Source organism: Eschscholzia californica, unplaced genomic scaffold, assembly GCF_041429995.1.
Source record: "Eschscholzia californica isolate CP2 unplaced genomic scaffold, dmEscCali1.0.p SCAF_4, whole genome shotgun sequence".
Taxonomy (NCBI): Eukaryota; Viridiplantae; Streptophyta; class Magnoliopsida; order Ranunculales; family Papaveraceae; genus Eschscholzia; species Eschscholzia californica.
In genome coordinates, this window is record NW_028238461.1 from 47,935,437 (window position 1) to 47,951,672 (window position 16,236).

At 36.4% G+C, this 16,236-nt stretch overlaps 2 protein-coding genes across 5 annotated transcripts; both read right to left on the bottom strand.

Moving 5' to 3' along the window:
- Window positions 1-3,505: 3,505 nt before the first annotated feature.
- LOC147545461 (type I inositol polyphosphate 5-phosphatase 10-like) lies at window positions 3,506-9,101 on the bottom strand. 4 transcript variants are annotated; one of them, XM_086638572.1, is made up of 14 exons: window positions 8,364-8,624; window positions 7,996-8,088; window positions 7,707-7,782; window positions 7,099-7,398; window positions 6,751-6,813; window positions 6,556-6,637; window positions 6,347-6,451; window positions 5,565-6,165; window positions 5,113-5,306; window positions 4,903-5,011; window positions 4,664-4,812; window positions 4,237-4,455; window positions 4,028-4,132; window positions 3,506-3,934 (listed from the first exon to the last, which is right to left on the bottom strand). In XM_086638572.1, exons 6-13 carry the CDS (start codon window positions 6,612-6,614, stop codon window positions 4,126-4,128), a joined length of 1,443 nt encoding a protein of 480 aa, XP_086494698.1. In that variant the 5' UTR covers window positions 6,615-6,637; window positions 6,751-6,813; window positions 7,099-7,398; window positions 7,707-7,782; window positions 7,996-8,088; window positions 8,364-8,624; the 3' UTR covers window positions 3,506-3,934; window positions 4,028-4,125. The 4 variants fall into 4 exon arrangements, with proteins under 4 accessions (XP_086494698.1, XP_086494697.1, XP_086494694.1 ...); XM_086638571.1 differs by lacking the exon at window positions 7,099-7,398 and having other exon boundaries at window positions 8,364-9,101; XM_086638568.1 differs by lacking the exon at window positions 7,099-7,398 and having other exon boundaries at window positions 6,751-6,816; window positions 8,364-8,946.
- Window positions 9,102-10,699: 1,598 nt separating this feature from the next.
- Window positions 10,700-12,906, bottom strand: PKS4 (phytochrome kinase substrate 4). The gene has a single exon (XM_086637856.1). It carries the CDS (start codon window positions 12,688-12,690, stop codon window positions 10,861-10,863), a length of 1,830 nt encoding a protein of 609 aa, XP_086493982.1. The 5' UTR covers window positions 12,691-12,906; the 3' UTR covers window positions 10,700-10,860.
- Between the last annotated feature and the right edge of the window lie 3,330 nt (window positions 12,907-16,236).

Consider the following 16,236-nt stretch of genomic DNA (forward strand, 5'->3'; position numbering starts at 1 on the left):
GTGTTTTTTCCCATTGTTTGTGTGAGTTTGACTCGTCTGCCTGAAACGGATCCAAAACAATCCCAATTTAGCCACTTGAACGAGTAAGAACCTTCAGATGAAAATATTCTGAACTCTGACTCAAGTTAATCACCAATGTTATATTCAAGGACAGGAAGGGAAGGTTTGTGTCTCTTTTTGAAACGTATCCAAAACAATCCCAATTTAGCCACTTGAACGAGTAAGAATCTTAAGATGAAAATATTCTGAAATCTGATTCGAGTTAATCACCAATATTATATTCGAGGACAGGAAGGGAAGGTTTGTGTCTCTTTTTGAAACGTATCCAAAACAATCCCAATTCAGCCACTTCAACAAGTAAGAATCTTCGGATGAAAATATTCGGACTCAGAGTTAATCACTAATATTATATTGGAGGACAGGAAGGGAAGGGTTGTGTCACTTTTTGCCCATAGTTTGAGGGGTCATTTGTGGGTTATAACTTATAAGTTATGGGTTGGATGACCTATGGGAGAATGAGATTTTGAGGATAAGGTTGACATAATAAAGAGACAATAGGACAAACAGGTAGAAAAGGACAAGTTAAAGTTCAATAAATCTCCAACTTACTCTGATGACAAAGAAGGGAAAATTTTGTCTATTACTCTTTATTCTTGGCCTACCTCTCCACGTGCATTTCATGTGTTATTTTGTCTCTTACACTGTGGCTTGTGACCCTTCACTTTCATTGGTCGTCAGCTAAGTAGTTGTTTCCACCTCTTTTCATGGAATTGGGTTGAAAAATGCAAGTTTCTGTTAGCCTTATTAGTTAAAAAGATATTTCAATGATTCAACTTTTTGTTGAATTACTTGTGCTACATACAACTTTGAGCCTTTCTTTTTTAGGGCAACAAGCCACCTCTTACACTGTGGCTTGTTACCCTTCACCAGTCCCAGCAGAATCCGCTGACGTGTTGGGCCATGTCTTAGAGAGAGAAAGTGAAAAATTCTCTTTCTAGATCCTGGCCCGACACGTCAGTTCGCCGGGACTAACACCGGATATAGCATTACGGCTGAAGCATTACGGCTGATATTGAAAAGGGTAGTGGCGAAGATGAAAATGGTGACCCTAGTTCTAGGTTAGAAGTTTGACTTACTTGGCTCTTAAAAGAAGTTTAGCCCTAGTTTCAAGAACTTCACGCAGCAAAATGCTATACAACAACGTGAAAAATAATTTGGGAACTGTAAAGACAGAGCTCAAAGTCAGGAACTCCTCCCAAGTTCTCAGAACTTGACCAAGGATGATAGTTGCTCATTAGCTCAATAATGGGACCACTGTCTCAATGGTACAACCAGGGAAGTAGAAGAGCCTAAGGAACCCAAAGTTAAGGTGAAGGTTTTTTTGGCATGTGAGGGATGATTTCTCTCTCATTATGGGAAGTACAACTCTAAACCCTAAATTCTGAACCTCAAAATTGGGTAGAAGGACTATACAATGAAATTTGTTAAGTTAAAATTTTGAAAGAGAGTAAATTTAAAATCATCTGGTGAGACAAATGTGTGAATTTTTTTGGGAATTGGGGTTTAGTGAAAAACTGAAATTAAGAATCTCGATTGAATTTATAATTGAAGTGCAAAACAACAACGTCATAATTCAAGGAAAATATTCATATTCCTACTCCAATGACATTTTCCTAGAATTTTTTTTCCTATCTTGTAAGAAACTAATGAATTCACCACCAAAGATGGGGAGTTGAAGAAAAGGAATGATATGGATGAAAGACAATATAGAAAGAGAAGGAGTGGTCGATTATTGACCGCCCGCCATAAGGTTTGTGGCAATTTGGGTTGGGTCGATGATGGCTGTTCTTACGCCTAGGCGCCCCAACTACTTTTGTCTTATACTTTCAAATCAAGAGGTTTTCTGTAAGACTAAAACTACTATTGCGGTCCAGGTGCTTCTAAAGGCACCGGGCTAAAAGACCGATTGCATCCGAAAATTTTATTGACTGGGATCAATGGCCATCGACCCGAATTCTCTATAAACACCGATTTTTAATGTGGGTGATGTTCACCTTCGTTAGCTCTTTTTCCTTCTTCTGTTGTTCAAATTGGGAACTATCTAGGTCATCTTTATTCTCGGAATTCACCTCTGATACAGTACTACTACTACTACTACCTATAGCTCCAGAAGATGAAGTTAAACGGGTTTTCACAAGAGTTCTTATCTATAATCTCCCTCCCTCTCTAAACCTTTCATTCCCACTTGAATGGCTGCTGCCAAAACCCAATACTTCAATCTCTTCCAAAACTTTAGTAAATAACTCAAAAACTCTGATTATTTCTTCCTTCCATATTTCATCGAACTCATCCCACTTTTTGTATAACTAACTGATAAACCCTCAAATATTAAAGAGGTAATTTTTCAGTTGTGATTTCTTGATGTTGAATCTATCTCGAGTAAATAATTTTCATTTTTATTGATCTTAAATGGGTTTTTTGATAGTGGGTTTTTGTTTTCATATTTGAATATAATCTCAAAATGCAATCTGGAAGTGTCTTGCCTGCTACATGTGACTCTTTTACAGTGACCCACTTAAAGCTTAACCTAGGTATTTCGAGAACAAGGAGTAAATTTAGTTGTAGTAGTAGTTCAAAATTTGATTCAAAATATGGGTTTTTCTTAGAGTACCCAAAATTGAAATGTGTTCTTACTTGTGATCCTAAGAGAGATTCTTCTCGTTCATCTATTCCCTTGGCTTTGGCATTGGAAGAAGAAGCGATAGGAAATAGAATTGTCGAGGAAGATTCAATTTTGAGAGAGGGGATGTCTGGGAAATATGATGGTGGGGAAGTTGGTTCAGATTTTGTGAGAGATGGATGAAGGGATTAGGGCTAAGTTGGCTTTGACCGGTGCTTACATAGTTGTACGGTGCTAACAGAGAAAGAAGCAGTTGGGCCCGGTGTTAATAGAGATGGATGCTAACAGCCTTTTGGTCCGGTGTCTTTAGAAGCACCCTTAGGGTCCAAATTTAGGACTAGGAACCTAAAAGTTGAGGCTTCTACTACTAGGGTTCAACAGAAAAATAAATAAATGAAATTCCTTTAATGGGCAGTGTCCAAGTCCAAACTAGTTTGTATCAAAAGTTTAGGTGGGAGACTAGGTTGAAAGTCCCATAGTCTAACAAATCTCTAAAACCAATATTTCCTACTTGTTCTTTTCATCCCAAAAAACATAAACATATTATCAAAGATGGGATGATTACATTGAAAACATAGTATAATAGAAAAACTATTCATACAATTGAATTACTACAATTGAATGCGGCGATCTTTTTTTATGGACACAATAATTTTCTCTATTTGTATTTATTGTTGTTATATAATTCAGAATCTTATTAAAAAACAATCTGCACCGTACAAAAACAAATTATTGTACAAGTCCTGTGTAACTATAATAGTATAGTATCAATAAGAACACTCACATATACTATTAAAGTAACATAACCAAACCAACTAATCCAACTTTTATGTCTTCTCCAAATGATTGTTAAAATTTTTATTCATTTTTTATTTACAAAGAGAAGTAGATATTGGAATAAAATGAAGTCTCAATCTTGTCATAACTATCAAAAGATTAGATCTCCTTGTTAATTTGAAATCAAACCTTTACCTCAAACACCTACACAACTCAATGTAAATTTTCATCATCATTGATTTTCAAAGAAATAAAATTACAATACTAATTAACAAATTCCTCCAATTTATGCATAACTAGAATCAATAAGCGTCTTCGAGAAACTTCGATTTGTATAATAGCCTCTCTCGAGAAAGATTTATGCTTGAACAATGAAAATCGAAATTAGTATGGTTTTCGGTTAGTCATCTAGTCCTCCACCGATTCATATGAATTTATCTCCAAAGTAATCAAAGAATATTTGCTTGCTCAATCTTGCTGCAGAAAAGAATGTAAAACAAAATGTCGTATTACTTGTTTCATATGTTTGAAATCGTAATATATTTGAAATCATATTATAGAAAAGCTTACCTTCATGTATGATAAAGATTGATCAAAATGAATTCCAAAAATTCTTTATGTTTTCTTTCTTTAGGCAAGAAATCTTCGTACTTTGCTTCACGAATGGTTTAGTACCTGAAAATGGTTGAGAGAAATTACATTATACTTCGAACTAGAGTTTCGATAGCTGCTGTTTAGGAATAACATGACGAAAAACTTTGGGTTTATAGATAGCTTACATGTTATTTAACATCATATATCTACGAGTTGGAGTCAAGAGTTCTTCGACTTCAACTTTTAAGTTAGAGTTAGGTATTGCTTTCTTCGATCGTCCTTCAGGAATCTCAACCTCCATAAGGAAAGCAGAACAAACTGGTCGATGGTCAGAAAACCTCGATTCTCCACGTATATATGATAGTTGCTCTATCCCATTTCCACGCCATAGTATTCGGTCACACCTGTGTTATAGTAAATACTCATTTGTGGGTGCATAAAAAGAATCAATTCACAAGAAAAGTAAAGGCAAAACAAAAATCAACCAAATCTGACTAGTCTGAATATGGACCAAGAATCGAACAATATCATCTATTCAGACGAGTCAATTCAGGCCTGAAATCAGATTTCAGATCTGACTTAGAAAAGAAAAACACAAACACTAATGCGTACCAAGCAGGAGTTCTCCTTTTCTTTTTCGATGTTATGTTTTCTCCAGCATAAACATCTGAATTATTCGAATACTTGTAAGTGGGAGCAAAGTATATCTTTCCCTCTTTCCATTCTCTAAATACCCGTCCCGCTTCTCTTTCAATTTTCAGCTGCCAAATGTAATACAGGAAGGTGATATTTAAGACTTGACAAGCTTATTCTTCAACTAGTCGAAAGTGGGATTTGATATGAATATATACCTGATCCTTCTCGAAAAGGGCATCCCAGTCATTTTCCTGCAGAAGCTTTCGGGTGTCTGAGTAACTCAAGGCAATCCGATAATTCAAGTCCCCTAACCATATGACCCGACTAGTACAATTTACAGAAAAGAACACAAAAGCAATTCAGAACATGAGATCTAAAAGATCTAGTTAAGTTGTTCAACTATAGGTAGTAAAAGAAATGCTTACTCGTGGTCAACAATTTTTTCGGGGATTTTGCGACCAGGCAATTTGCAGATTTTTGGGAATTGAGTGTTCCTTAATATTTCGATCACATCAGAATTTCTTCTAAGCTCGTCTCCTTCTTTCTCGCCAGAAGCTAAGTGACTACAAACAAAGCAGAGATTTGTCTGGTAGAAAGACATGCTTACAGAAATGCAACCCTGAAAAAGAAAACCAGCATTTTGTCACATCAAGAAAACGTCGGTTCAAATTTTCTTTTATTATTTGAATCTGACTCGCCTGAGTCACTTGTTTCGGTCAGGGGCGTGATAGTCATTTGAGGCTATTTCAAGCGACATACTCGTAATAGAAAAGCTAATGAAATTCAAGTATGTGCACTTTATAACAGAGTCAAGCCTATCACGACATGTTGATGAGTTTTTTTAGACGACCTAAACAAGAACCAAATCGATGCTTACCTTGTTTCCTAGGTAACCCATGATTCCTCGGCCCATACAAGAAGCTCTCAAGTGACTTATGTGTTGAACAAGCTCTTTCTTGACCCAAATAGTAAGAAAAATACCAACCATTTGCTTGCATACAATTAAGCTATACTTCAAGTGGTTATTACTAGAGGCAGTCACCGTGTCCGTCACCATAAAACCACCCGAATTCTCTTCGTCATCTGAAGAAGAGATATCTTCAGTAACCTCAGGTTGTTGACATTTAAAGCATGATTCTTTACTATACTTCCTTTCCAACTCGGCCGTGCAGTTACAAGTTTTTAGTTTTCTTCCTTTCTCTGTCCTAAAATTCTTGCTAAATGCCTTAAGAGAACGCTTCGAGAAGAACGGTAACCCACTAGTCGACCTTGAGTCCCTAGGAGTCGATGATTTTGTGCTGGAAGCTTGTGACGAAAATGAAGTACTAAAACTAGAAGAGGTTCTTGGGCTGTTTAAGTTGTTGATCCCTGGAGCTTTGTTTAATGCTTGGTTTATTAGAGCTAGCCATTTAGCTGCAGGCTCGTTATCTTCTATAACTAGCACATTTCCCGCATTCAAAGGGACTATTTCCTGAAAACTGAAAGCTTTTAAAGTAAATAGGATGAACTCATCTTCAAGTTTCAACTCGCTATATCATGAATAAACATGAAAATATACCTTCCTATTGAAGCCGTTTTCTACAAAACCCATATCGATACTAACGAGTTCATGTCAAAACTTAACATGATTTGACAGGAAAGATGAAATAAGATGCGTACCCCAAAACGTAAATGTCGGATTGGTATTCAACTTGAAGAAAATCGTCAAGGTTGAGTCCACTATGAGGAGTCTTTCCACCAACGTTCCATGTTGCTACAAATACCCTAGAAGATAAAGCGGAAACAAGAGAAACAAACCTATATCATTTAGGAGGAAAACTAGTTGGTGGAAATAGGAAGTAAAGGGGAAATCTAAGTGATAATCGTACCTTAAGGATTGAACGTCTGAAACATTTGTCATTGGAGGTATTAGGTGATTGAAACTCATACTCCTTGATCTAGAATGTATTTCTGAAGACCAGAAAGGAAACGACTTAATAAAGAAAAGAGAAAATCGAAAGAAGAAAAAGGAAGATCAAGATCAAAGAGACGACTGGTTAAGAGGATGTTTCATCGAATTTTACCTGACAAGCTTCTGCTAAAGATCGAAGAGTTGGCTGGGAATGTCTGGCATCTTTCATACTCCACTGCTTTTCAGATCAGATTTAGACATTAAATCACAAGTAGATACACGAAATGGTATGAACAAACAAACACAGGATTACTGCATGTGATATTAGATTCTATTCTTGTATTAAAAGTCATACTTTACAAACTAATAGAGTAAGCATAAAATTCCTCCTCTTCTCCACCCCTCAATAAGATATAAAACTTTTGCAGTTTATTTTCTCTTTTTAGTCAATGGTTATATAAACTTAGCATCCTTTTTCATTAAATTCGTTCGGATTTCCTTTAAGAATCAAGTCACATACCATTAAACCTTGTTTAACCATGAATCGTCGAAGAAATACCTTACGTTTTCATCATTAAACTCTATCAAGAGTTAACTCCTCTATCTAAAAGCAAGAAAAGTGAAAAGAAAAGGAAACTTAAAATTCAAAGAGAAACTTCAAAAATTTATTTCGGAAAAGAAATCCGAGGACTAGGGACAAATATATCTAAACTTTTCTTGGCTGAAAATTTCAAATGGGTTTGTTGGTAGAAGGTGTACATCAAGCTTTGTTTTGTATCAGCCAAGTCCACGCAATTTGCTCGAAAACCTCTGATCTTGTCTGTGATTGAATAAGGACATTATTTCTCACCACAAAAAATATATTTCATGGACAATTGAAGGGAATTACATACATATAGAAACAAAATTTGTTTTCTATTTCTCATAAAGTTCAAAGAGATTTCTATAACAATAACAAAATATATAGTAAGATTTGCGCGATTGATTGCTTTTGAATCAATCAAATTCGGTAGGGATATCGGAAACAAAAGGAAAGAAGAAAAACAACCCCTTTTTCCTCTTTTCTAATGGATTTGACATGAAACTATATCGAAAAAAGTAGTAATACATAGGTTCTGCAAAACTTACATGAGGATTCATAAGAATTTTCGTTCGATGTTCTTTCTTTCTTCTCTCTTGTAGAAAAGAATCTTGGAATGAAGAACTACAATCACCACCACCACCACCACAAACACCAAATAACAAATAACAAAGAAGAAGAGATGATTAAAAACAGATTAACCATCTAGGAGTTAATTATATGGACCCCTCTTCATTAAAAACAGAAAAAACAAAATGTCTATAAATGGAACAAGAAAAAAAGTTGAAGAACAAGGATCCAATTAGAGTTATAAAGAAACCCCAAAACCCAACTTACCTTCTTCTTTTTGTCTTGCCCTCCTCTTAGAGTCATCTCACCAATAATTTACCAACTTGGGCGTTTACTTTTCACACCCAAAAACCAATTTCCCTGTGAACACAATTAATAACAAGCTAGATTGTGAAAAATAGAGTTGACTAATCTAATTTGGGATTCAATTAGACAAACATTATCAATCCAAATTTATCAAAATCAGCTATTAGAACAGAGTACATTCATGAAATTGAATCAATAAGATAACAAATCATGAAATGAAGAACTACCCATTAATCAAAACAACATAAAATGACAAAGTCAATGGTTTTTTTTTTAAGATTAGAAATAAACATTTCATCCAAATCCTAAAGAGAGTAAGAAAAACTTACCTTGAAGATTAAGAACTCTGTTGTTGTTGTTCTTCTTCTTCTAATCAATATTCTCTATCTAATCTTATGCCATTTAAATGTAATTGAGTATTAATAAGGAGTGGATTTGAATAGGAAACTTGGGTTTTTGTTAAATCCCATATTTAGAGACGTTTTGAACATCTAAATCAACAGTGAAAAATGTAACCTTTTTGGTATTCAAAAATACTTGGGAAACGTCAAAACTCGTCTCCTTCTTATTGTTTTCTCTTTCAAGAATACACAATTCTTCTCTCTCTCTCTCTCTCTCTAATCTATGGAAGAAGACTTCCAACTGTCCTCACGAACTAGCTTGGAAAAAACAAAAAAGCCCATGAGGGAAGGGAAGTCTTCAAAAAAGAAAAGAGAAAAAAAAAGACCTTTTCTTGTGACCAAAGAGACAGTTCTATTGAGATCTTAATACAGTTTTTTGGGGTTTTGGTCTTTCGAATTTGAAACAATTACCCATATCTCAATGAACCATGTCTTCTGAGTCAAATCCTTAATTCTTCATAATGGGGTAAAGCTCCTTATTTAAATTTCCCATGTTTACTCCATATCTATCAATCTTCTTTTTATTTTCATTATTTTTTAGGACTTTGACTTTAAGCACTTGGGAGCAAATAGATGCTTTAATTTTGGTCATATGGTTCCTTTTTCCATGATATTTGGAATCCTTGCTTTTTGGGGATTTGATTTGTGCTCCCCTAAAGTTGGTTCAATTTCTTTGTAGACTTTACACAATCAAATAAGAGATAGAAATTAGAGAGAGAGAGAAAAAATATCCGATAAGAGATTCTTTTTAATTACGGGTCATTTTCATTACAAAGTAGCAAGTTATTTATAAGTCGGATTTTTGAGAATTAGAAATTTGAAACTAATGCGGCTTTTTCGAGTATTGTCTACTTGTTGACCCATTTAATCTTTGTGTTTATCTTTTTATGACTCCTACAATAAAACTAGTGTGTGAAATGGACTTTTCTATAAAGCATGGTTATTAGTATATAGAAAGGGTCATAAGCTTTGGGAATAGTAGTTGCATATCCAATGAATTGTTTCAGTTGATTCTTTCATTTCTTCTTTGAGAGGTTTGAATGACATTGACTTTGTTTCAGCAACAAAAACGATACTATTAAGTTTCATTCTACTCGGACCATGTAGCGAATAATGCACTCTAGACATGACCTAAACAATGAGATCAAGTATAAGGGTCTTACTTCGGACAATATAACGTACGATGGAGCTTAAAGGCATGATCTACAAAAGAGTGGGTCTGATCAAGAGACCCATGGTCCACATATGTCAATGGTTGCTTTTGTGGGTGGTGTGTATGGAAAAGAGTAGTCTTAGGCTCTTAGCAATAATAGGGGCGCCTATAAACTTCCATTCTTAAAGTCTTGGTGATGGATAGCCCAAGTGTGGTGAGGGCAAGGGGAAGACTTCGTTCTAATAGGCACAGACAGGGAAATTGATGGGTAATATTTCTCAAAATCTAGTTCTCAATTTTTCTGCCAAGTGATTGACTCCTATAAGAAATTTTCATGGTCGATAGGTTTTAAATCTATCCAAACTCCAGTCCTTGAAAAATATAGATTGGCATATGGTAATATGTGTGGTTCTCTGACAATCTCTATTAAAAACTAGGGTTCGATACGTTTTATCTACTGAAGTTTTTGATGTTCTTTGAGAGTGTATTTGGGAAAAATCAACTATTTCATTCTAAATGTGGGGGAATATTGCGGTTGTACTAAAAAGGAGACCAATTATCTCGAAAGGGAAGAAAAAAGAGTTTGAAACATACGGACATGATAATTACTTCTCTCTTCCTTGTTGGTGGTGAATGCATATATCGATTCTATTTGGACATATACCGCGCCCACCATGAATTGTTATCGTGCATTCCAGTTTAAGGGATGCTAAAAAATGTGTAAGGATTGCCAACAACTGGTAGCCCAATTGCTAAATGCATCTACACCGCCCACCATGAATTTTTGTCATGCGTTCCAGTTTAAGGGATGCCAAAAATGTGTAAGGACTGCCAACAATTGGTAACCCAGTTGCTAAATGCATCTACTCCGCAATGCGGCGGTCTCAGGTTCGATTATGGGGAAGCGCAAATCCAGGAATATCAAACTGAGGTATAAATAAAGTAGTTTCTGTATGTTTTAAACCATTAATTTCGTTAGACTTTAGGCCAATAATTTTATCGGGCTTTAGGCCAGTAATAATTATAGCCGATATTCAAAAAAAATGTATAAGGATTTTTTTGGCTCAACAATGCATAACGGAACGGAGAACTATAATACTGGCTCAACAAATGAGCAACCGATGAGTTGATTAACAATAAAACTCAATTATTCCGAACTTATCAATGAAATTTGAAAGATAAAAACCCTAATTGAAACAATGATTTCACACAAACAAATCACAAACATGAAGTACAACTTCAAATCACAAACACAACTTTGGTCTACTCACATCAACGACTTGCCAGTGTCTGTCTAGACATTCTAGCAGAGAGTGACCTTGTTATTGATACCTTGCCGGATGCTCTACTTACATGCATTGAACTCAAATCAGATAACCTCGACATTGCTGGATTAGGCCGACCTGATTCCGCCCCATTAATATGATGTCGTTGTGGCAGATTAGCCCGACCCAATTCCGACCCGTTAATATGATGTCGTTGCTCCATCGAGACGGATTTTACTATTGGGTTTGGCCCAACACTGACCGCTTTCTCGCACCTACAACTCAACAAACCGTTCCCCTTCCGCTTACTAATTGTGCCTGGACCACTAACACTATTTGCTGACACCTTGTTCATTTGGTTATTTAAGAATCGCGATTCGTCGTAATCTGATGCGCCTGCAATTGAGAAATTTGATATGCTACCTCCTTCTGCAGTAGTCACGCTCCAATCGATACTAACCTCACTTGGTTCATAACATTCTGTTGGCGCTATTGATGGTGCGGTTGTTTCATCTAAACTACGACGAAAATGTGGAAATCCACTTCCACTACCCCCATATCTTCTACCTTCAAAACTTGAAATTTCATCAAGTGAATCCCTTCGGCGATACATTGGGTACATTGTTGATTGAGTTGAAAAACTCTCGATCTCAAACAAGTCCGAACTCGCATCACTTACGACATCATCTTCAATCGGGGTTGGTCGAATTTTTGGACTTGCCGGAAAAGTGAAACCCCGTCGATCGCTCTCTGACATTGACAATCGACGTAAATCTGTTGACTTTCTCACAGTTGACTCCTCTGTCGGCCGAAAAACTTCTAATGATTCCCGAGGTGGATCTTCGAGTTGACTCAGTACCGGTTTTCCACCATTTAGAATCATTTTAGTTGCAGCAGGAGGATGACTAAGAATAGGAAATGAAAAAGCAGCAGTACCATTGTCAGTGAAAGGTCTGCCGGAGGGAATTACGCGCCTACTCTTTTCGATCGGAAAACCATTTTCCGGCGATAAACCTCCCTGATCCAGGACTGCAACTACTTCTTTCTCTTTCACCCAATTGCCAGCTGCAACTGATTTCATCAATTTAGGTCTTTCATCAAGAACAACAATACCTTCCCCTTCACCAGAACTCTGTTTTGTGGGATTGAAAGATGAAATATTTGAAACAGAGTTGTTTTGATGAACATTTGGGGTTTTGGGTTCTGAAAATTTCTCCTCAATTTGAACTGATTTCTTACCAGAGCAAGGGCATTTTCTATTAAAAAACCAATTATTAGAAGAAGAAGAAGACCCAGACCCAGACCCTTTCTTCTTCTCATTATCGACTCGAAGATTTCTCATAGAAACTGAAATTGAACCAGGAGGATGAGATAAAAGACCAGATTGACTGTTCCAACTAGCTTCAGATGAAGCAGTTGGAGTAGCATTAAAAGATCCAGTTCTATAATTTCTTCCATACCCATCAACAGATGAAACTGAAGATAATCTTGGAGCAATAGTTGGGATATCACATCTATCAACAATTCTATCAAGATTTAAACTTAAAGAAGAAACCTTTTTATTTTCTTTCTGATCTTGAATTTCATTGAAATATCTTTCTGCTTCAAAAATACCAATATCAGAATCATCAATTCCTCCTCTGTTGGAAATTCTGTTTGATTTGGGTTCTTGAGGAGGTAGATATGAAGAGAAAGAAGCATCCCCTAATGGTGGTGGTGGTTTTGATGGAAATGAGGTGTAAGTATTATTAAGTCGAGATGATTCATTAGATTTGAATATGGGTCTTTGAGATAAGCTTCCATTTGAGGTTGCAGCTACTGTAACAAATCTTTCCATCTCTCTCTCTAACTGTTTTCTCTCTCTAGAATTTATTTGTGAAGATAAAAGAGAACAGAGTAGTGTCAATCTGAGCAATTCAACTTGAACAGAGGAGGCTTCTGAAATTCCCCAGCTTATGTGGTATATGTAGAAGTAGGTGAAACAATTACCTTATTATTGTATAAGTAGCCAGTATAATGCTAGGGTTGTCATTTTGGTCCTTTTGCCCATACATAGGGGGTTTGTCTACATAAAAATACTACTATTTATAACCATCCATATAGTACTTCTTTTTTGTTGAAGAACCATATAGTACTTGGTAGGCATTCTCCTACAACATATCTATATGACTATATTTACCTATGTGACACACTCATTAGACAATCATTAGTTCAACATGATGTTAGATGAGAGCTAGATGTGATAAGTTTAAAAATAACACGTATTCCGCTTCACCTAAAAATACAAAAAGACATGTATTATGTTCAAAGTGTTATAGGATGGTGCGGACCAGTCTTTCGGACTGCTAGTGATACTGTCCGCTTTGGCACATCTGGATCTCACGGTTTTAAAAGGTCTCACTAGGAAATGGTGTTTAACCTCTTAAGAGGAGCACCACACTCCTGTCTCCCACCAATGTGGATTGCTTTACAACACACCCTCCCAAGACCACATCATAGTAGAGCGAATCATGTTGATAACGTGTCATAAGATGGTGCGGACCAGCCTTCCTGGCTGCTAGTGATACTGTTGACCATCCTTCGGGGCTTTAAAGGATAGGGGATCGTCTAGACTCTCCGGCGGTCTTCGCTTTGGCACACTTGGACCTCACGGTTTTAAAAGGCCTCATTAGGGAAGGGTGCTTAACCTCTTAAGAGGAGCACCACACTCATGTCTCCCACCAATGTGGGATTGCTTTACAACACAAAGAATGACACATGTGAGAGACGTGTGAAACAACATTTTCTACTCATTTTGAACTGGATTATCACTAGTTTAACATGTGTCAATAGTTTTTTCTAGTTGTGCTTTTCAGAATTAGATCAAAACATTAATACCTTTCTCGCATTTATTGCTATTGAACTCCTTGGATAATCTTTAAAGAAAATTAAAAATGTCTAACCGTCATTTATCTCTCTCCATGGTCTGACCAATTAGAACCTATGGCTGTGGCCAACCCTAGTTTTGAGTCATTTGGCATTACTCTAAAGAACTACACTAAGCATGCGAGACAATTTAGAGACAATGATAAACAGAAACTTCTAAGTTAGTCTAATTCATGAATAAGATGGATCTTAAACTTTACTTTAGAATGCTATAACCACTTTGCTCAAAGCAAAGCTCAAACTGTTAGAAAATGTGATTGTGGTAATAAGAAGAGACTTAAAAATACTAATCAAACATCTAATCACATATTAATGAATCTAAAGTGATAAAGACTACTTTGTGGTTACGATTGAAATCACTTCAACACCCACCCACCAAAAACTGTATAGTGGTGTTGTATCACTTCATAGTCATTTAGTGTTGGACCTATCCTTATTTCTTTCTTTGTTAATTTCTTGATGTTAACATCCAACAATTAGTTCTGACAACAAGATAACTTAAAAGAGATGTTCATTTCATCTCCATTCATACGTATAAACTCACTCCCCTCTCGGCTATCCTTCTAATGATGTGGGATTATCTTTTTCTTTTCTTTTTTGAAATATTCAAACGGGTTATAGGGCCCGCCTCATTACAAAGGAGTCACAAAATGGCAACAAAGAATAAACCAAGCAAGCAAACAATGATAAAGAAATAGCAAAATCTAAGTACTATTAATGCCGGATTCTGAGTACGCCTCTCTTGTATTCTTGTAAAATCTTTGTCAATTCTGTCGGAATCGACTTCGGTAGCAATTCCAGATAACCCATACTAGGTTTCAATTTTGGGAGGAAATATGCCGCCTGATTTATCTCGCGATACACATGTATTATTGAGCACACTTCAAATCTCATTAACTATTCTTATAACCTGCCACGGTAGTTTCGCACTTGTATTGGTCAAAATCGTGACTGTGAGAGAAGAGTTTGTTGCAGTTTGTACTCGTTTAATATCATATAGATCGCTAACTGTATACCCAATCGTACTCCTTGCAATTCGTGCATGATTACCGAGTCCCAATCTGCTATAGATGCCGCTGCTACTAGTGCGTCTCCGTTAGAATCTCTTAGGATTGCACCAAACCCTCCGTAAGTGTTGTCGTAGGACCCATCGGTATTAATAAGTCCCCATAGCTGGGCCTATCCACTTACATGTCTTGGCTACCTTAAACTTCAACGGTGTAGTTAGGTTCCATATATTCAGAATCTGTTGGGTCTCTCCCGTTGCAATGGGTAGTGATTTCCAGGCCATCGCTTTGATCCTAATTTCGCTAATCATCCGTTGTTGTACTATTTGCTTCGATCTTGCTTCTCCCCTAAATATTCTATTGTTCCTTTTAGACCAAATGTGGTAAAAGTAGGTTGTAAAAATCATAATATCCAATCTGCCAAGAATCGATGATCCTTGCAAATTCGTCACACACCATTCTATTTCCTCCTCCCAATTACCAGAATAGTTTTTGTTGATCCCCAACTTGAGTAATAGTTCTGACCATATAAACAGTGAATAAGTACATCGAAAAAATAAGTGCTCATCTGTTTCTACTGCCATCTGACATAAGGGACAAGTCTCATCTATCCCCATGCCCATATGATCTCAATTTTGTTCTAGTCTTCAGTCCACGTTTCATTGCTATCCACGTAATGAAAGAGTTCTTTGGAATTCCATCTGTACACCAAACGAGTTTGGATCAAGGTGTGTGATCCCCTTTTCGTCGTATGTGATTATAGGTGTCTTTGACCGTGTATTCGCTGGATGTAGAAATTTTCCAGACCATCGTATCTCTCTCTAATCCTCCAACTGCAACCTGTGGCAGTGAATCTACAACTTCACCTAATGCTCTTCGAATCTGATTTGGAAAGATCCACCTTCCCTCTTCCAGGAAATCCGATACCAACACTTCCTCTCTTAGGCTTGATGCATATCGTCTATAATTAGTAACATATTCTGCTAGGGAGCCAACCGGATGCCAGATATCCCTCCAAAGACTATCAGATCTAGACTTGTAAGTATATCGAGTTCTGATACTAGTGGTGGTTGATCTTGAATTTATCTCACCCTAAAAGCTAGCTCAATCACAACCAATATGAGATTATCGGATTTAACAGTCTTCTACATTTACTTAGCCTAAGCATATATACTTATAAGCTATAACAATATAATCTAGACTTCAGATGCTCACTCAAGTTATGTGAGACTCACAACATTTTTGAAGGAGTCGCCCTCTCCTTCTCTTCTTCCCACCAAAATTTTAAAGTAAGACGGGATGTCAACTGAGTGAAAGACGTTTAAATTCAAAATTAGAAACTTCGAACGAAAACCCAAACGAATTTAGAAATTAAAAAAGTATAAGACATAACTACAGGGGCACTATCAAATTCACCCTAAACTATATTAAAATAGTTTCCAATTTAAAAA

Bases quoted from the DNA above. Each gene is read 5' to 3' on its own strand.
- LOC147545461 (XM_086638568.1), bottom strand. From the start codon at position 8,031: ATGACTCTAAGAGGAGGGCAAGACAAAAAGAAGAAG. The intron at 6,638-6,750 runs GTAAAATTCGAT...TCTGGTCTTCAG, and splicing joins CTTTAGCAGAAGCTTGTCAG to AAATACATTCTAGATCAAGG. The intron at 5,012-5,112 runs GTAAGCATTTCT...AAATTGTACTAG, and splicing joins GAAAAAATTGTTGACCACGA to TCGGGTCATATGGTTAGGGG.
- PKS4 (XM_086637856.1), bottom strand. From the start codon at position 12,690: ATGGAAAGATTTGTTACAGTAGCTGCAACCTCAAATGGAAGCTTATCT.